Genomic DNA, 21364 nt, shown 5'->3' on the forward strand with positions numbered 1-21364 from the left:
ATACGGTCACTGTGAATCAGTATTGAGTCAATGGTAGTGAGCCTGGTTCTGGTTCTGGTAGATGAGTTTATTTCTGGATGCTCAATTCTATTTTGCTTGATTATCATTGCTTTGTGATAAGCTTTGAAATCAGGAGGTGTGAGTCTTTATTAGGATTTAAAGTTTATTGAGACTTGCTTAATATTCCAAAAAATGTTTTAATATTCATGCTTACCTGACACGACCATGCTTATTGTTGGAGTGTGCATCAGTGTAATCAAGCAAACGTGGCTATTGTGTTGTTTCCTGTATCCTACTGTTCTTTAACTTGTTCTATCAATTAAGGCGCTGGGTATTCAAATCTCTTACTATAGTTGTAGATCTGTCTGCTGCTCTTCACAGTTCTCGCGGTTTTTGCTTCATGTATATTGAAAATTTGTGGCCAAGTGTTAGTGTAAGGTTATTTTTTTCTTTTCTTTTTTTCACTTTTGTAACTGGCATTTTATAGGTTGTTCTGAGATCAGGACGGAGACATTATGAACACGTTGTACACAATTCTTAATGTGCATACCAAAACCCTAAAAGAGCATGTAGATACAATTCTTTTCTACATTCCAGGGTCTTTCCAGTTTTAAATGTGGAGGTAATTTTCAAAAGAGGTTATCAAGTACCATTGTCTTAAATACTGATAAGCTGTTACAGCTGAAGTCCCACTAATTCACAATTTAACGTCACACCCACCACACATCCAATGTTCAACCTTTCACAGCACATAACAATGTGATCAGGAAAACTCGACGCCATGACCAGTGGTGTTACCGAGTGCACACAGCCCTGACAAGAAAGCCATGACAGAATGGGGTTCAGACACAATTCTATGTAAAGAAACAACACGTGAACAAAATCTCAAAGGTTCAAGACATACAGATGCATGGCTGTATGTTGTTTTGTATAAGGGATACAAAACCTTGCCCTCGCCCCACGGAATGAAATGCTGACATGCACGAGTCAAATCTCCCCACAATTGAACATCCCACTGTTTTCTGGGTGTACCCCAAAATTAACAACCAGTAAATGGTTTCACGACTTAGGGAAAAAGTATACTTTTAAAAAATGGGATTTCCTCCTCAATGTTTCTAGAATGACTAAAAACCTCACAGTTACAAGAGTTCAGACAAAGATTCCTCTGGATTGTACAAGAAGGGAGATAACCGGGCAGACATGGGAGACGAATATTAATCCGGCTTCTTTTTCTCCTGCTTCGTCAGAGCCTGGGCTCTCTTTTGTTTCTCTATTTTCAGCGGGTGAATTTTTAGTTTTTATAATTTTAATTAATCAGTTTATTGGGGGGCTCTTACAAATCCTGTAACAATCCATCATTCAATAGCATTAAGCATACTTGTACCTATGTTGCCATCAAGCTTTCCAAAACATTTTCTTTCTACTTCAGCCCTTGATATCAGCTTTTTCCTCTGCCTCCTTCGTGAATCCTTGATCGATTCAATATTATTATTTTATGTGCGTCACTGTCCGTTGTCTCCCTTTCGCTTGCACTTCTTTTGTCTGCAGACTTATTCTTTCCTGCTGCCTTGTCTTTGTCCACTTTTGAAGGTGCAGGTTTCGCTGCTAACCTGATTCCTTTTGGGCTCCTCCTTTGCCGCCTCTTTGGGCCACACGGACTTTCCTTTGAGACATCGTGGCTGTGTGGGGGGCACTTGCCAGATGCCTGCGGACCGCGGGGCACCAAGAGCTTTCTTGAAGCTGGGCTGCCTGGCCATTGCTGCTCTGCCCGCTGCCCCAGCGGCTAGGGCCCCCGTTTTGTTTTGATCTTTTTCCCTTATGAATTGACCCCTTTATTATCATGAAAAGACTTTATCCCTTTCTGTGAAAATCCATTGTACTATCAATACAGCTACTGTCTGTACATGGCTTTAGAGTCGTGTCAGAGCTAGCTGTCCTTTTACTTCTGCCCTGTTTGGTGACTTCATGGAACCACATTGAGTCCGGCTGGGAAACCTAGTCCATTCACAGTTAGTGGTATTTGGGGGACAACATCTACCCTCTTGCTGCTCAGTTTTGCCTGCACGTGCTCTCCTTTATTTCAAGTGGCTGGGTGGCCCAGCAGTGAAGCACTCGGCTGCTAGCCACGAGGCTGGCAAGTCAGAGATTTACAGTCTTCTCTTGTGAGGACAGCGGCTCCCAGCCCTCTGGGGTTTCCTAACTGCATGGCGCCTCACAGCAGGGCCGGCAGTGCTTTAGTCTCACGTTTTCTCTCACTGGCTTCGAGGGGGGTGGTTTGGAATGGCGTATGCTTATGATTCCATTTTTGTTGTTGATTAACTACAACTTTGTGTTATTTTAGGAGCTCTTCCGATTGACTTCTATGTTTTGTCACTGAAACTTAGGAGTGTAGGTACAACATGTAAGTCTAAAACACGAATAACCTAAAAAGGGGTTGGATTCTCGAAAAAAAAATGTAGTTGCTCCCAAATTTCTGTTTTTCAAGAAATCTATTTTCCCTAGATTTTAAGAACTTAATGTCTCCATATTAAAAACAAACAACCTCTAAAATATGCAACCTTAACTTTCTAATAAAAAAATGTTTTAAGGAGGAAAGACTAGGGATGCAGATTGCCACAGGTGAAAGCAAACACCTACTTAACCACTCCCCATTGGAATGAACTGCCTTCTAATCCTAAAAATAAATAAATTCAATTTATATTGAGGCATTTACACTATATATGTACAATTCCAAACTTATCTAATGCAGTTGCTTGCATCCTGACTTTTCTATTCAACTACCTATTCAATTAAACTACCTGGAAATGTCACAGGCAACTTAATGTGAAGTATCAAAATTCACTTAACTTCAGCCTCGAATTCATATAGCTCAAGAAGCTATGCAGTTCATCCTGAAAGTTGTGTATTGCTACCTAGCTTCTTGACTCATCAACGAAGCTGAAAAGAATCTCTTATCATAACTATCATACACATAGAACTCAGACCAGAGATCCCAACATAGACAAAGAATAGAAAAGCAAAAAACCTAGGCAAACAATCAAAAGGATTCTTTATTTTAAATGTAGTATCATCATTCATCTAAAATAATTTATAATGGTTAATTATCATTTAAATGTCTCTGAAGTTAAAAGCAATATAGACTCAGCTTTTAAAAATCTCTTTAGAACATATCAAACCAGTGATAATAGAAGCAAGAAAAATTAGCTATCTCCTGTGACGTCTTCTAAGAATGGAAATCATGACAAGTTCCTGGTCAGCTAAAAACCCTTCCAACATTAAAAGAGATTAAAAGGAAGCAGATGAGGGGAGCTTCGAAGGTTCATGAAGAGATGGAATTAGGAGATAATGGAATTTCCTGGGGTTTGTTCTTTTGTACAAAATCAAGTCTTCAGAGTTAAAATTACATTCTGGTTTCCTTCTTTAAGAAAGAAATTCCTTAACGGTAGCTTAGAAATATTAGTGTCTTGATGTACTTCTTCATCTACTGATGGCCACGTGGGACTCCAATCTCCTATCTCCGCTCATCTTCCCAGGCATCTCCATAGGAGGACAGGGCATCATTCACCCTCTCCAAGACATTTCTGCTCAACCAGGAAATTACTTCAGGGATGTCCTTGTCCCGGCAATATTCCGTCTAATGCATCATGTTGTTGAGAGGCAGCAAAGCCTACTGAATCACATCATTCCCATCGGAAGCTTCCAGCTCAGCCTTCCAAATGCCACTGCTGTAAGGCGGAGCCATCACAGATCGCCATAGCGACATAACCTTTCGGACTGAGAGGATCAACCACTCTCAGGCACTGTCCAACTGACACCTGGTACAGTCGATTATTCTTCTGGAAAACAAACAAAACAACAGCAGCTCTTATTTAAAAGCCATCTGGTCAGAACATGGTAAAGAAGACACGGATATCCAGGAGAGATGTGGAGCATTTAAAAATATCCCTTCAAAAGCAAGAGACAGTGCTATGTGGCAGACTCCAGCTTCACCAGTTCCCTCAGCCTGGTTTAAAGACCCTCCCAACAGCAAGTTTCTCACCCCAAAGTTCCACTGCTGGGATCCTCCTGACCCGTGGCACTTCATGAGTCGTGGTGGGTCCGACGAGCGAGTTTCTGACATATCCAAACAAAGTAAATTATTTAAAACCAACTCATGCTCTTCATTATAAGCCCAAACCTAAAGAAAAACAGATAAAAAATCCAGATATAACCTTAGACATAGGACATATAGCTCAGGGCAATGTACCACTTCAAACAGGCCTGGAAAACAAATTAATTTCTCCTCCGTGACCTCATAAAACAAACAGATCAAGGGCAAGAGTACGCTGTAGGCAGATGCCAACTTGGTTCTCTTTACCTAGAGCGCGCCAACAAAGGAGAAAGTGAAGTCTTCGTTCAGGAAGAAACCTACGTGGAAGTTGGATTTCTGTAAATTAAATTTAACCAACTGGCTGAATTTAACTAATTGTCGGAATATAATTATACATTTCTTCCTAATTTTTAAATTTTATTTACTCATTTTTTTCTACTTCTAGGGTCTAGCTTCTTAAATTATTAGCTCATCTTACAGACTGGTGAGCACAGTGAGAGAGCAGCCCTGACATACAGTTTCAAGTGTACAGTTCCCCCCATTCTGTTCAAATGTCGCCCTCTTAATCTTCAGGGTCTGCATGAGCATGCTGACGAGTTCTGGAATGCCCATTCTTCTCATGTCCATAATTAGTCATAATCCAGAGTCAAATGTATTGCATATATTCAATAAAGCACAAATAGGTATCTTTCTGGTACTCTCTGCTTTCAGCCAAGAATTACTTGACTTTAACAATGATATAATTTTTGTTGTGCTTCCCTTCTGAATCTGGCTTGAATTTCTGGAAGCTCCCTGTCAATTTTGTATTATAACCATTTTAAAAATTATCTTCATCCAAATTTTACTTGCATGTGGTATTGATGCTATTGTTCAGTATCTTCGTTCTGTTGGGTTATCATCTTTGGAAGGAGCACAAACATGGAAGTTCTTAGAGTTGGTTGGCCAGGTAACTATCTTCCACGTTTCTTGGCATAGATGAGTGAGTGCTTCCGATGCTTCATCAGCTTGCTGAAACATTTTGATTGGTATGTGGCCAATTCCCAGAGCCTTGGTTTTGGCTAATACCTTCAGTGCAGCTTGGACTATTTCCATCAATGTCACCAGTCCTTGATCACATCAACCAGTTATTTTTGGTACACAGCTTTAGACAGTTCTTCCCTCCTTTTATGCTTTCTGCATTAGTCAAGAGTTTGTCCATAGAATTCTTCGACATTTCAACTTGAGGCTTGACATTTTTCAAGTCTTTCAGCCTGATGTGCTGTGCTTGTTCTTTTTTTGGCTTTCTACCACCAGATTGATTATAATGCTCTATTTTGACTTCTTGAGCTCTATTTTGACTTCTTGAGCTGCTCTTTGAAAAATGCTGTTCACTGTTTTGGGGTAGTTTCTCATCTACTGTGAGTTCAAGAGCAAGGTTCAGTATCTGCTGATATTCCCTTGGGTCTTTTCTTTCTTCCCCGTTGTTTTCAGAGCCTCTTGCAGTCTTCATATATGATGCTCTTGAGGTCATGCCACAGCTCGTTCCTAACTGTGTTCAGCGCATCAAATCTGTTCTGAGGATATTCTCGGAATTCAGATGGGATATACCCAAGATTGCATTTTGATTCTCATGGACTTGTTTTCATTTTCTTAGCTTCAACCTGCACCTGCAAAGGAGCAATTGAGGGTCTACTTCATAGCTGGCCTGGTTTTGGATGAATTAAGCTTCTCCATGATCTCTTCCCACAGGCAGTCAACTTGATTCCTGTGTATTCCATCTGGTGAAGCCCACATGTACCAATGTCACTAAGGATAGAACTATAGGACAGAATACTTTCTTTCCCCTTGAGGTTTCCAAAGGCTGGTAATCTGTATGGGATGCTGAAAGTCTCATCTTTCTCCCGTGTAGCAGGTGCTGGGTTCAAACTGCTGATGTTGGGGCTGGCAGCCTGACATCTACCCTGCTGGGCCCCTGGGCTCCTTCCTTTGTATAGTCACTGTTGATGGTGTTGAAATAAAGGCATTTAACATAAAGTAGTCGTTGGTCTTGCAAAATTCTACGTGATCTCAAGCCCCATTTATCTCAACAAGGCCATCATTGCAGATAGGTTAGTATAACTCCATCACTCAAACTTCAGATCCATTGAAGCCTCGGTGGTCAAACGTGAACTTTTCACCTCTTCGAATGGCAAAGTTCAAAAAAGTTCCTGTTCGCTGTCTGTAGTCTAAACAAAAATCCAATTTATCAATCCATATGGCCAAGAGTGTGTCCTGCACCTTGTCTTGCTGCAGAAACGAAGGGGTGACAATGCTTCAGTCTAAGTGTCACCACACATTCATCACGGTGGGGTTGGTTTTGCACTGTATCTGTATAAAACATCATCACCATGGCTCCAAAGGAGGTTAATAACACCAGCAGGAAGGCCAAGAGGAAAACTCTGAGAACCATGATTGTTACAGAAAAACCCACCATGCAGTTTGAATCTGGTCGCCCTTGTCTGACTTAGCAATGTGGCAAAGTGGACATTATGGACCTCCTTTGGGATCCACCAAAAATGGGACAGAAGCAGATGCTGTAGCAAATGGTGTAAAATCTTAACCACAAACCCAAGAACTCAGACCAGGAAGAGGCTGAAAAGTGACTGTTCATCCGACAGCTCGGCGGCAACAGCGGATCTGAGACAGCGAGGAGCGAGTCGGCTAGACGCCTCCAGGTGGTTTGACTGGAAGTGTTGCAGAATTGAGTGCTGGGCAGTCATGGGGGCCCAGTGGCAGCCAGGGCCGTTTGAAAAACGCAGAGGTTCAGGCAGCCACAGTAGCAGGAAGGGTGGGTGCAATGAAGACGCAACTCATTCGTGACTGGATTTGCTGACTACACGGAAGCTGAGGGTTTCAAATGATCCTCAGCAAGTCTTCAATTGTGATGAAATTGGGAAAAAATATGTCCAATCAGACCTTCCTTACTAAAGAAGAAAAGGCAATGCCAGGCCACAAGCCTATGAAAGATAGGCTCCCTCTGTGTGGTGTGGGAATGTTAGTGGGGATTTTAAAGTGAAGCCAATGTTACTGTACCATTCTGAAAACCCATGGGTTTTAAAACAACCAAACAGAATGAAAAATAAGTTAAGTGTGATGTGGAGGGTGGATAATAAAGCGTGGGCGACCAGACAGCTTTCATTGAGTGGAGACACGCAGTGCTGGAGCCCAGGGTCCAAAATACTTGCGGGAGAAACAGTGGCCTGTAAAAGCACTCCTCTTAATGGACACGATCCTGCTCGTTCTCCAGGCTTGGAGGGCGAGTGGAATGGTGAAACCTCCTTCATCCCTGTGACGCTCTTGCCCCCCCCAAAATGACTCCTCTCAACCAGTCCATGGACCAGCAGGTCTGTACTAATTTTAAAAAAAAATTGTACACCAACACAGTGTTCCAGTGGTGGTTTGAAATAACCTCTGACACCCAGCTGCCCCTTCAAGAGATCGGGAAACAATCACTTTCATGTCTTCCACTGCATTCCCCTTGTGGACAAAGTCCAGGAGGAAGTCTCTTGCAAGACCAGTTACTCAGCATGGTGACAGTTGTGGCCAGAAGCTGTGACAGACTGAGACTTTGACAGCTCTGAGGGGCCTACTGTGGAGGGCAGCGTGTCGGGTCGGCGGGTCTCCAGGTGGACAACGAGGATGCTGGCGAGTCGGTGAAAGCGCAGTGCAGAGCTCGCCACTCAACTTCTGCGTCTTCAGAAGGACCAGCAGGGAGTGAGAGCCCGAGGTCATTAATAAAATAAATGGATGCTACATGGACGGAGGTGGCCACTTTCTAGACCGAACAGTAACTGTGGAGCTGAAAATGAAAATGCCTCTCACTTTGGGAACGTTCTGAAAAGAAGGCAGAAGCAGGTGTCACTTGACACACTTTTAGGGAGAAAGGTCAAAAAGACCCCAGAGTGTGTACTGCCAGCAGCCATGGTGTCAGGAGAGGCTCCTCCCGAACGTCCCATTTTTCCTCCTCCCGCGGTTTCTCTCCGGTTCATGGTGCACCAGGAGGCCAGCACAAAAATCCCCCCCAAAATGTGTTTACTGTACTGTATCTGCATATTTAATGTCCTGTGTTTGCTGTGTTTAGATGTTTTAGGGGGTATTTCCACAACGTAGGGCTACTAACTTCGTGTGAAAGTCCTGGAAAAATGTACTCCTAAGTGTAATTTTGGGGCCTCAGAACCAATTATTTTGGTTTTCCACTATTTCTTATGGGAAAAATATATGTTCAATTGTTGAACTCTTCGGTGTTTGAATATGAATTTGGGACGAATTAAGTTTGATAACCAAGGTATCATTGTATTTTCTAAAACAATGTAAATATCAGTTATCTAAACCTATGATCTACATCATTTAAATGTCACCAGAATTCTAATACGTTCATGTCCATAACACTGACACCTGTCCCAGCAACTCCTACCCAGCAGTGGCACACACACGGATGCACACAGCACACACACAATCTTTAAGACGAACAAACACGCATCTTTCTAATATGTGGTGTCTGAACTGCCCTACATATAGAATGTGCTCCAGATCACTCACAGAGCTCAGGTGACCCTGGCAGAGACGTCTCAGGTGGCCCTGGCAGGGAAGCCTCACCATTCTCGCTTCTAAGGCACAGCCGGACTGGACTTCTTCCAAGACTAGTGTGTGTGTGCTTGTGGCCCTCCTTGGTACTTTCAATATTCTTCACCATCCCCGTAATCCCAATGCATCTCTTCTTCTTCAGACGTTTTTATTCAACGTCTAACTTTCGTATGCATAGGGGCTTATGAAAATACCATGATTGGGTGAAGCGCATCTTAGTCTCAAAGTAACATCCTTGCTTTTCGACACTTTAAAGGTCTTGGGCAGCAGATTTACCAACACTGTTAGGTTACAGTATTTTATAAGACAAAATCAGATTGAAATTACAATTTTATATTAAAATTAGGGGGAGTTTTGGGGGGCTCATTTTTAAAGATCCCTTTCAAATGTTGATGTTAGTGAAAAGATACATATACCCTGAAATTAAATTCTGTGAATAACGTGTCAAAATTACGTTGCAGTTTCTTTTGATCAAGCAGTGCAAATTAGGAAACTCCATAAAAGATACCCCGATTCCTTTAATGTAGTTTTAATCCCTGTTCAGGCAGAAGGTGCACTTCCTTTGCCGTTTTAAATACATTGTTGCAGCCTGTATGCTCAATACACTCACGTTCTTCCTGACAATGGACAGAATCTTAGGAAAATCAGGGTCTTAAACTTATCTCAGTTCCTAAGCCCCAAGTGCTGGCCCTGGGCCCCCGACGGTACACACCTGATTCGGGTCACCATAGTCGCACACCTTCAGCACCACCAGGCTTCCTTTCTGGCTCGGGCGACCCTGGGCCACCAGACATTTGTTGGTCTGGGGGTGATAGAGCTGCAAAAGGAGAGAGGGCTCTTGACAACATGGAACACTGAGAAACCGGGATGTCAGAGAAGCTGTAGGATGCTTACAGCGGACGTTTTCAATGGAACGTGAAGGTATTAATCCACAGGTGTGAACGCAGACAGTCATAGAAAGGTAAGTATGGTTCATTCCTGAGTTCTCACCTCACTACCTGGGAAGACCAATGCAAGCCGGACCACATTCTTGGCAGTTTTCCACTGCATGCGTGTAATGACCATGGTCAAGTAGAAACCCTACCTAAAAACACAAGTTCACCTGTCTCCTGTGGGGTTGAAGGAAGCACACACATCCCTGTCCTAAAGATCCTTACAAGGCAATTGAGGAATAAGAACCAAAAATTTAAGTAGGAGCAAATAGAATGCAAAAGTGCAAAATTGTCATAATAATTGAATTTAATGCTCAATCTGGATTCTTTGCGGACTCTAACGGCAATGGGAATTCCAAGGGCAGATTAAAAACACTGCACCTACAAGCATGTAATGAATTACTTATTATAAATCTTCTCCACGTTCTTTTTACAAAGTGGGTTTCATATGATTGCTTTCTGGTCTCTTGCTTACCCACTCTCCACTCCCCTTTAATGGCTTCCTATTGAGCTTTGAAACCAAGCAAAACCTCCCCACCACCATGGCCCAGGAGGCTCTGAGGGCTCCCGCAGCCCTCTTCCCCTAGGGTTTAGAAAGCAGGGTGCCTGCTCCCCTGACAAATGCCCCAGCCCTACCCAGAGCCCCCGGCTCTTACTGTGGTCATCACCCTCTGAAAAGCCCCCAAGACGAGGGCAGTGTACTTCCACTGTCCTCAAGCTTCTTATAGTTTTAGAATGTAAGACGTACAGTCCTGTCCTCCTTTCAACTAGAAACAGCACTTGTCATAATCACAAAATTATTTGGGTGTATTTCATCTCTGTCATCCTCTTGCCCACCCTCCAGTAAGGGACGGTCATTGTGTCCGTCACTGCGGCCCTAGCGCACACGGAGTGCCTGGTTTTGCAGCCGGCATTCAATAAACACTCGGATAAATAAACGAGAATACATGTCAATACTGAGCATCCCAGCAATATTATTTAAACTAGTGATGGCAAGATGACAGTATGAGGAGAAAAAAACGTAACGAGCTGAGTAGCAAAACAAATGTGGTGACGAAATTTCAGTAGATAAAGTTCAAAGGGGAAAAAAACCAGTAGCTAAGGAAAAAGATATTATAAGACATAAAAGAGAGGCAGAACTAAGAACACTAGGGAAAGGGCTAATCTAACGTGGGTACAGGGTCCGTGTCGGCTCTAAATGAGATTCAAAGTGCAAGGGAAGACACGAGAAATGAGGAATTGCAACTACTTGGCTATACACTGGTACTGTTTCTACTTAACAAGAACATACCTAATTAATGAACATCTTTTTTTTTTCAATCTCAGAAGGTAGCAACCAAAACTTTCACCGAAGCCACTGCCATAGACTCAATTCCCTCTCAAATGGATGCTTTGCGCAGAGAAGAGCCCTGCGAGTTTCCAAGACTGTCCATCTTTACAGCAGAAAGCCTCTTTCCTGTCCCTCAGCTGCAGGTGGTTTCAAACTGCTGACCTTACGGTTAGCAGCCCAATCCATGGCCCACAATGCACGAGGCTCCTCCAGGGAGAGCAGGCGCAGGAACACGCTAGGCTTACTTCTACCTTCTTTCCCTTGGGAAGCGGCCTGGGAGAAGTGCCTTCTTTGTAGCACAAAAGGGGCAATGGGGTGGCAACGAGATTTACCCTGCGCTTTCTGAAGGCAAGGTCTCACACACACACACACACACACACCATCACTATCACCACACACACACACCCATCTGAAGGCAAGTTCACACACACACACCCATCAACACACACACACCCATCAACACACACACACCATCACCACACACACCCATCAACACACACACACCCATCAACACACACACACACCATCACCACACACACACCACCACACACACCATCACCACACACACACCATCACCACACACACACACACACACACACACATCAACACACACACACACACACACATCACCACCACCACTACCACCCCTTATACAACTGTGACTGAGTTACAAAAGGGAGAGCTCTCAAGGATGTGGGAGGCCAGTGTGCTTCCTGGCCAGATTGGAGGGGTACTTAGACTTTGGATTGTAACATTACACCTCCACTGCATTTGCTTCTCGGTTTCCCATGTCCCACTTTTTAAAGTTTGCTTTATACCATTTTGCTTTTATGAAAGACATTCATTAGTACCTATTTTCCTTAACTGAAAGAAGCCTGAAAGGATTTTCATTTTCACGCGAAAAAGGGAAATTACAACATGCTCCAGGTTTGTCTGCAGCACGCCACCTGCGCCATGAGACTGGCATCGCCAAGCACCTTCCTGGGGAAACGAGGCTCAGTATCTGGGCACCAAGCTGCCATGTCTTGAACTGTGTCAACAAGCACTATGTGGTAAGTGTTACTTTAGGTTTTATGTGCTACTTGGTATGAAGTGATGGGTTATGTTTAGGAGGTGGGGCTAGGGAACACTCAGAAAATATTCCCATATGAATGAACAGTAATTGCCTCTTTGCTTTAAGCCATTTTAGCTACAAAAGGTTACATTGAAACACTTTCCGTTCAGATAGTGGGGAAGCTGTATTTATGTGCATATTTACATGTGTATTAACTCTCTTAAAAGCTGTCAGAGGATGTCACTTTATAGCAGTTATGCATCCTTTGATGTATAAAGGGTCTTAATATTAACGACAAAGATATTAAATTTCTCAGGCCCTGTAACAAGAATATAACATAGGGTATACTGTAGTCTATCAGGAAATACTTTGAAAAGCCTCCGTGTAACTTATGACAGTTTATGGGTGTGTTGAAGCATCTCCTAAGCTACAACTTCTAAGAAACATTTCAAGATTATTTTCTTACCCTCCCACGTTGAAGAACTTTGGGGCGTTTGGGCCCTCTATTAACAAAAACGGGCTGCTGTGGTTTGGCATTGGGCCCATATATCTGCATCTCTGGGTAAATATTATCCAAATACCATTTAAATGATTTACAACCCAGCTTCCTCCTCAGTTCAACCCGCTCACTGATGTTCCCATAGTTCCTGGTCTTCAGATCTGGTCTCAAGGAAAAATACTGCTCCTGAATTAAAAAAAAAAGAGAGAATAAAAGGATATTTTGTTAAAAAAGAATACCAAGCATTACATGTTAGGGCTAAAGAACAATGGAGAACAATGCATGATGACCTATACTTTTTATGTTGGTTTCTCTTGATGTTACCAGAAAAATGTCTCAGTGAAAATCTTTGGCATAATTAAGTCCCATGCTTAACTACCAATGAGAAGGCATCTTAATTGTAAAATATACAATTGAGAAATATCAAAATATATCAAAATGTGCTGTAGATGAAATAGTGATCTCAAATCTTTGTTCTCAGGGTTCTATATTCTTAAAAAATATCGACAATCCCAAGAGGATTTATTTGTGATTTATACCTATTGGTACCACTTTAGATTTTAAACTAAGGGTTTTTTAATGTTTTAATTAATTAAAACAATAATTATAACACAATATCATGCTTTGAAGAAAAAGAACCATATTTTCCAGAACTAAAATTTAGAAGAATGGTGGTATTGTTCGACCTTATAGTAAACCTTTTAAAATGTCTAGAATAGGAACCAGCTGAATTTTCATATCTACATGCAACCTATTATATTATTTTGGCTTAAGTATATTTTAAAAATTGTGACTGTGGTAGTTACATAATCTGGTGTCAACTTGAAAATATTAAGAGTGAAGGGGTGGAGTCTAGCCTGTCAATCAGGTTGCAGCTTGATGACCTCATTTGGTGGCACAAAGGAGATAAATAGCTCACTGGAGGCCAGCTACATTCACTCCCTGCAAGACATTCATGAGGACAAGTCTGATGGAGCTACACTGATGCAGCCAGGGCCCTCAAGCTGGAAGAGCCACGTGGAGACCCACACAAGCGCTGAGATGCTTCCACCACCACTGGATACACATTACTTTCCATCCACTGGCCTGTGCTCTACCTACATTCTGCATCATTGCATGGCTGCGTGAGTCTAAAGAGGAATTTATGGACTAGTAATATCGGACTTATGGACATGAACTGGACTGGCATGTTTTCTTAATGTAAAATTGCTCTTTGATATAAAGTTCTCTCTTACACACATATGAGTGTCCATGAATTTGTTTCTCTAGTCTACCCGGACTAACACAATGATCTCATGCAAATATGAAGTTAAAAAGGGAATAAATATTTTAATATCTATTTCAGATAATGACTTCTATTTTTCTTTGATAGTATATCAAAACTCAAGAACTTGAAGGTTAGTTACAAATGGAATATGAACTCTTACCACAGAAGTTTTCACAGTTTTACATTAAAATCTGAAGTCTACACGACAAAATCTCTTGTGCTTTTAAGTGCTAGGAAGCGCCCATTAATGCCTGGAGGCAGCAGTCAAGAAATCACGGATCGAAAGGCCTCTTGAAAGCATTTCACAGCCAAGGTGTCACTGTGCAGACTGAGGTGTGCACGACCCAAGCTGTGGTGCTTCGGACGCCTCAAGTGTCTGTGGACGCGGGACAATGAAGGCAAAGTTGATGTATTTGAATTACAAGGTTTGGCTAAGACTATGCAATACAGCTGGATTGCCAAGTTAAAAAAAAGAGTTTCTTGGAAGAAGTATGGGCAAAAGGTTCCTTCGAAGTGAGGACAGTGAGACTTCATTTCGCTTACGATGGACCAGTTATAAGGAGGGGCCAGTCCCTAGAGATAATGTCATACTTGGTACAGTAGAGGATAAGCCAAATGTAAGAAGACTCTCATTTGTAAATTATCAAGGGTTCATGAGGGAGGGGGAACGGGGAGGGAGGGGAAAAAAGGAGGAGCTGATGCCAGGGACTTAAGTGGAGAGCAAATGTTTTGAGAATGATGAGGGCAACGAATGTACAAATGCGCTTCACACAATTGATGTATGCGTGGATTGTGATAAGAGTTGTAGGAGCCCCTAATAAAATGATTAAAAAAGAAGAAGAAGACTCTCACCTAGCGGGATTGACACAGGAGCTTCAGCGGTGGCTTAGCCACAGAAACGCTTGCGCAGATAGCGCGGGGCCAGGTCGTGCTTTGTTGTGTTGTGGGCTGGGTTTTGTATCACCAATTACAAGAAATAAATGGCATTTTTTATTTTTAAGAGATGCTCCTTCAGAAAAGCACTAGGTTCTGTTCGTAACTCAAACAGCCCTGCAAGAAGGCTTTTTCCTGGAAACCAGAATGCAGCCAACACGCTTCCTGTGCACTTACCCGTTTGTCACGCAGACTAAGATGACAGGTGCGCAGACTGACCGTTCTGCTTCCTTCATCATGACATTCCGAATGAGGTCGGCGTTCCCACACCTTACCTGCTGGGTGCACGGCAGGGAGGGTGCAATGGTGCCATTGCCTTGGTGGATGCCAGTGTTGGAGTCCACTGTTTGGCACCCTTGGTGCAATGCCAACGCCGTGAAAAAGGAATCTGAGTGTGGAGAGAACTTTGATCTGGGAAACCTGCTGCGTGGGTCACTACCACCCTGGTATAGGTTAAACGGTATTCGCCTAAAATATGTGTTGGAAATAAGTAAATAACATCTTGAAGTCTTATTTATCCTGCCCATGCAGATGGCATGCTGGTTGGAGGAGGGTCTCGCTGTTGTGGCAATGTGGTCCTACCAGCTGAGGCAGCGTCCAGATCTGAGGGATATAAGGAGGAGGCAGCAACGCGGGCGTGGAGGCGACAGCGGGGCACTCGTTGGAGAGAGGCCCATTGGAAGAGAATAAATACGCCTTTGAAAGCTACCCACGATGTCTCTTCCTTGGGCTGCCACAGACTGACTCCTTGGGGCTAGGAGCACCCCTGGACTCCTGTGTGAATCCTCTCTGGCTGGCTACGTTTTCGTTGATTGTTCACTTGGAAAATGAAGAGTCACATGAGGTTAGTCATGTCGATACATGTGAAGAGGAGAGAAAAGAAACGGCGTGGCCCTACACGGAAATGTCAAACAAAACAAATACCCCAGACCGAAAAGGAAGGCAATGGAAGTCATCCCCCAGCCCCGGGTCCCAGAAACACCACCGCACCTTGTACTCATCCAGCCACACGTGAGCCAGCCGCAGGGAGTTGTGGGTCATGGTGTCCCGCCCTTCAGGGGAGCCGTACGGGCGCCTCTTCCTAAAAATGTGTCCCACCCGAGAGCACGGGACGATGAAGAGCCTGCCCCCGCACATCCAGATCTGGAGAAATGCAAAATATGCATTACAGTTGCTTCAGAGTTGTTTCCCTGTGGGGAGCACTTGATCTAGCAGCCTTGGAGGCGGGCTTAGCGGGTTACCCGTGGCTGCTAACCACAAGGCTGGGGATTCGAAGTCACCAGCTGCTCTTGGGAGAAAGGCGAGGCTGGCTGTTCCAGAAAGGCTCAGTCTAGGTCACGGGCTACATCTACAGGGTCACTCGGAGTCAGAACAAACTCAATGGATGGCAGGAGGGTTTTTATGTTTGGGCAAGTCTAGAAGATGAGAACACGGAACTAATGATTTCTTTGTCTTTTAACTTTAAAATTCAAAAGACTGTAAAAACAAGCAGCCCTCCTGACTTTTAAAACGTAGTGGTCGAAGCATTTTTAAGAATACAACCAGCTTATACATAAGGACACAAGGTCTTGGGTGCGGCATGCATGACGATCCCGCTGCCTCAAGCAGGAGCCAGCAGGTGAAGCTGGGCTTTGCTCGGCAGGGGACGTCTGAGTTATTTTGCCTTCATGCAGCCTGTGCCAAAGACCCACCCGTCACCACAGAGTCCTGGGCCGCGGCCTTCCCTCGCCTCTCATGTTTTCCACTTTCAGGAAGTGAGAAGAAGGGGGCCTAATGAATTTCTCCCTCAGGTTGGAAGCAACTGGGTGTACAGAGGAGTCAGCAAGCTCTACCTGCGGTGACCCTTTAACATCTACATTGGAATATTTCTGAGAGTGAACTAGGAGCTAATGATAATTTTCCCAGGAAACAGCTCTGAGCTAGGACTGTCTTAGGCCAACAGAAAAACCGGGCCACCCTGGCTATCTGAATCTAGTGGTGTCAGTAAAATGGACAGACTGGCAGGGAGGAAACAACACCCGACATTGCATCCACGTTAAGATTTCCTGGATTATACTAAAGCCCTCGTTGCAGCATGCCTTATCAACGTGACGCTTTCTGAGGGCTTTCGGGAGTTTCCGTGGATGCTGCTCCTATCACGTTCATGAAGGGCGACTTGCAGGAAAATGCTCAAGGAGACTCGACTGGAAGCATGGGATGGAAATCATACCCCACCACTCACAGCGCCAACAGGGAAGCAAACGCCAAAGACAAAATTACCCTAAAGGAGATTTCCAGATTTTCTCCTCCCCAGATATCCATGCCGCTGTCATACTGGCCCAGCTCGTTGAAGTAGTGTCTGTTCATGGCAAACAGCCCGCCAGCCATGGTCGGCGACCTAGGAGAGGAAGGTCATGACCATCGGTGATGTGAGTTACTGCTGACTTTTTAAAAATACAATGTGGCTTGGAAATGCTACACAAAACAAAATCCGGCATTGACTATTATAAAAACAAATGACAACCTTTGATTGCTCGTGATACACCTGCCAGATACATGGCACATGAAAGGTACTTTTCAAGTAAATGAACTCAGAAAAAATATATTTTTTAAATTATATCCATGCTTACTAGAAATCTACCTCAAATGAACGATGAAAGTGGGCCTGCCTAATTGACAAAAGCTTGAGTTGAGAGGGTATTAGACCAGTGTTCTCAGCTGGGGGTCATTCGGCCCGAAGCAGACATTCCGAAAGGCCCCGAGACATATTTAATTGTCCCAACTCGGGGAGAAGATGTTGCTGGCATGGAATGAGTTAAGGCGTAACTGCTCTCACAGAGACACAAGTTGACTTCCGGCCACGATGGTTCCTAAACTTACATTAAGGCAGATCTTCACTGGTGGGTCTCGACCCCTTTGGGGTTGAACAACCCTTTCACAGGGCTCGCCCGATTCATCACTGTAGCAAAATGACAGTGATGAAGTAGCATCGAAAATAATTTTATGGTTGGGGGTCACCACCACATGAGGAACTGTATGAAAGGGTCCCGGCACGAGGAAGGTTGAGAACCGCTGGATTAAGGTAAACTTAGATTCCAGTGCCCTAAGCCGTATGCAGCAAAATTATTTCTTCAGAAAGAAAACATCAATATTCTTTCAAAGTGTGTCCGATACTTTGTAAACCCCCCCAAAAAAAAAAACACACACCCCCTGAAGCAAACAGGATGCTACAGCCAGATGGAAGAGGCGTGACCTACAACAGAGACAAATGTACGGGGGTTTCAAATAATGGAGCTCTCAGTAGACTTTAAAGTAACGCACAGTATGTTCACAGCCACAAAAGCCAAGAGTGAGAACCCGACCGAGAATTAGGTATTATTCTAAAAATCCACAGCTCCACATATCTGAAAAACATGTATGGGAAATAAAGACACAAGCTGTTTTACAGAAACAAGAGTAAGTCCAAGACTGTCAGAAACCGTGGGAGCCAGGATGCTGGACCGGTGCCTTCCAAGTCCTGAGAGCAACACCTTCCAACTAGAATCGGGTAGGCTTCAAAATAACAATGGAATCGAGACCCCTTGAAACAAGACAAAGATCCACAGGGAAGGAAGGAAACACGAATGAGTTCTTCAGCCAGAAGAAAAGGGCCCTCGTTGATGCTTGGCAGAGACAGAAAGCAAGAGTAAAAAAGAGGAGGTACACGTAAACTGATGTTGGTTATATAAAAATGCACTGCAGGTGCTCTGGTATCCATAGGGTCGCACAAACCTACACATGTACATTCGACAACAGCACATGACTTACTTAGGAAGGGGATAACCGACTACGAATATTCAGAGATCTTTGCATTATTTGGGAGAAGCCCGGGGAAGTACTAACTTATATTATTAGTGCCTGCATTACATTAATTTATCATCTTAACTATATTGTGCTTTGTGAAGGCAGATTTATATTATACTCTCTAGGATGATCACTGAAGGAAGATATAACTTCTTTTTTTAAAAATACTTTTATTTATTGGGGGCTCTTACATCTCTTATCACAATCCACACAGTCATCTGTTGTGTCAGGCACATCTGTACACATGCTGCCATCATCATTTTCAAAGCATTTTCTTTCTACTTGAGTCCTTGATATCAGATCCTCATTTCCCCCCCTACCTCTGCCGCCCTCCCTCATGAACTCTTGATTAAGTTATAGATCAGGCATCCTCAAACTATGGCCTGTGGGCCACATGCGGCCCACAAGGACATTTATCCAGGCCGCCGGGTATTTTTGCCCCATTTTGTTTTTTACTTCAAAATAAGATTTGTGCAGTGTGCAGAGGAATTTATTCAGTTTTTATTTTTAATTATAGTCTGGCCCTCCAACGGGTCTGAGGGACAGTGAACTGGCTCCCCGTTTAAAAAGTTTGAGGACCCCTGTTATAGATTATTGTGTTCATATCTTAGATCGTCCTCTGTTGCCCTTCACCCACTTTTCTGCTGTTCAGTCCCCTGGGAGGGGGCTATATGTTGATCCATGTGATTGATTCCATCTTTCTCCTCCACCTTCCCCCATCCTCCTGGTATCTCCACTCTCACTGTTGGCCCTGAGGGGTTTATCTGTCCTGGATTCCCTGTGTTGTGGGCTCTTACCTGTAGTAGAGTGCATGCTCCGGACTAATCCGATTTGTAAGGTAGAATGGAGGTCATAATAGTTGGGGGGGTATCATCCAGGGTGGATGATCCCTTCAGGACCAGGGGTGTGAGGGGCGATACTGGGAGAGTAGAGGGTGAGTGGGTTGGAAAGGGGGAATCGATTACAAGGATCTACATGTGACCTCCTCCCTGGGGGATGGACAACAGAAAAGGGGGTGAAAGGAGACGCCGGATAGGGCAAGATATGACAAAATAACAATTTATAAATTATCAAGGGCTCATGAGGGAGGGAGGAGCGGGAAGGGAGGGGAAAAAAAGAGGACTTGATGCAAAGGGCTTAAGTGGAGAACAAATGCTTTGAAAATGATTAGGGCAAAGAATGTACAGGTGTGCTTTATACAATTGATATATGTACATGTATGGGTTGTGATAAGAGTTGTATGAGTCCCAAATAAAAGGTTTAAAAAAATTAGTTGGGGGGAAGGAAGCATTAAGGAACTAGTAGAGAGGTATGTGTTTTGTTGGTGATGTACTGCACCCTGACTGGCTCATTTCTTCCGTGTGACCCTTCTGTGAAGTACACTTAAATTGTATACAGATGGGCTTTGGGTCTCCACTCCATGGCCCCCACCCCCAATTCACATTGGGTATGATTTTGTTCTGGGTCTTAGATACCTGATACCTGGTTCCATCGACACCTCATGCTCACACAGGCTAGTGTACTTCTTCTATGTGGGCTTTGTTGCTTCTCAGCTAGATGGCTGCTTGTTTATCTTCAAGCCTTTAAGACCCCAGATGCTGTATCTTTTGATAGCCGGGCACCACCAGCTTTCTTCGCCATATTTCCTTATGCACTCATTTGTCTTCATTGATCGTGTCTTGAAGGTGAGCATCACAGAATGCCAGGTTATTAGAATAAAGTGTTCTTGTGTTGAGGGAGTACTTGAGTCAGGCCCCAAAGTCCATCTGCAACCTTAATTCTTAACATATAGATGGAAGTACATAGATCTGTTCCCCTCATTACATATAAATATATTTACATGTGTACATGCCTGTATTTAGACCTCTATAAATGTCCTTTGCCTCCTATTTATTTTCTTTATTTCCTTTTACTTTCCTCTTGTCCCACCATCATGTTCAGCTTTCATTCAGGTTTAGTAATTCCTCGCTGCCCCACTAGGCATCCTACACCCTCCTCCCCATTGATTTTAGTTCATTTGTTGTTTCCTTGTCTCTGGTTTGGTTCCCCTCCCACCCCCCCCATTCCTTTCTCCCACCTCCCCTTCTCCCGTATCCCTCAAGAACCGTCGTTCCATTGTTTTCATTTCCAAATTGTTTATCCTGCCTATCTTATCTAGATAGATAGACATGCAGAGACATTAATAAGCACAAAAACCAGGCAAAGCCAAACAAAACAACAAAGTAAGGCACAACCAACAAAACAATAACATCAACAACAAAAAACAAAATAATAACAGCAACCAAGTCAATGACAAACAGGGAAAAGCCTATAAATAGTTCCAGGTCTGTTTTTTGACCTTAAGGAGTGTTTTCCAGTCCAGTCTGATGGGGTGCCACACTCTGACTCCACAGTCTATTTTTTGAATTCCCTGGGGATTTCATTGCTTTGCTCTCCTTGCTGCTCTGGTCCATCCCCTTGGTGTTTCTCCCCAGTGTAAAATGGTTTCAGATCGGGCACAATTCCCCCACTGTGCCTCTAGTGTTCCCCCCCTAGCATTATGGTTCAGTGAGGGACGTCATGTCTCATGGTGGGGCTGGCCCTATGGTCCTCTCTGTGCATTGTCTGCTCTGAGCAGGACTATTGTCCTCGGGCTTGGTGGGCCAGGATGTGCTCCCCTCTCTCTCCATCCCTCTTGTTTCTCCTGGGAAAAATTGCTAATACTGAGGTCATAGTTGGCAAAGAGAAGGAAACTAAACCTGCCCTCAGTCCAAACGGAGGCAAAGGAGCAAGAAGCGTGCGGAATCAGTCAGATAAGTAGAAAGGAAAGAGTGTTCGCATAGACTTCAACACAAA

General features: G+C 43.7%; 1 protein-coding gene across 2 annotated transcripts in view; it reads right to left on the reverse strand.

The window, feature by feature from the left end:
- Window positions 1-3030: 3030 nt before the first annotated feature.
- Window positions 3031-21364, reverse strand: part of GALNT11 (polypeptide N-acetylgalactosaminyltransferase 11) — an 86819-nt gene continuing 68485 nt past the window's right edge. For both annotated transcript variants that reach the window (XM_075550209.1, XM_075550210.1), the window contains 6 exons: window positions 16967-17084; window positions 15698-15850; window positions 12475-12693; window positions 9405-9509; window positions 4040-4177; window positions 3031-3836 (listed from right to left, as the gene is read on the reverse strand). In XM_075550209.1, coding sequence (XP_075406324.1) covers window positions 3705-3836; window positions 4040-4177; window positions 9405-9509; window positions 12475-12693; window positions 15698-15850; window positions 16967-17084 — 865 coding nt within the window. In that variant the 3' untranslated portion in view covers window positions 3031-3704. The remainder of the gene's footprint in view (window positions 3837-4039; window positions 4178-9404; window positions 9510-12474; window positions 12694-15697; window positions 15851-16966; window positions 17085-21364) is intronic.

This window comes from Tenrec ecaudatus, chromosome 5 (assembly GCF_050624435.1).
Source record: "Tenrec ecaudatus isolate mTenEca1 chromosome 5, mTenEca1.hap1, whole genome shotgun sequence".
NCBI lineage: Eukaryota > Metazoa > Chordata > Mammalia > Afrosoricida > Tenrecidae > Tenrec > Tenrec ecaudatus.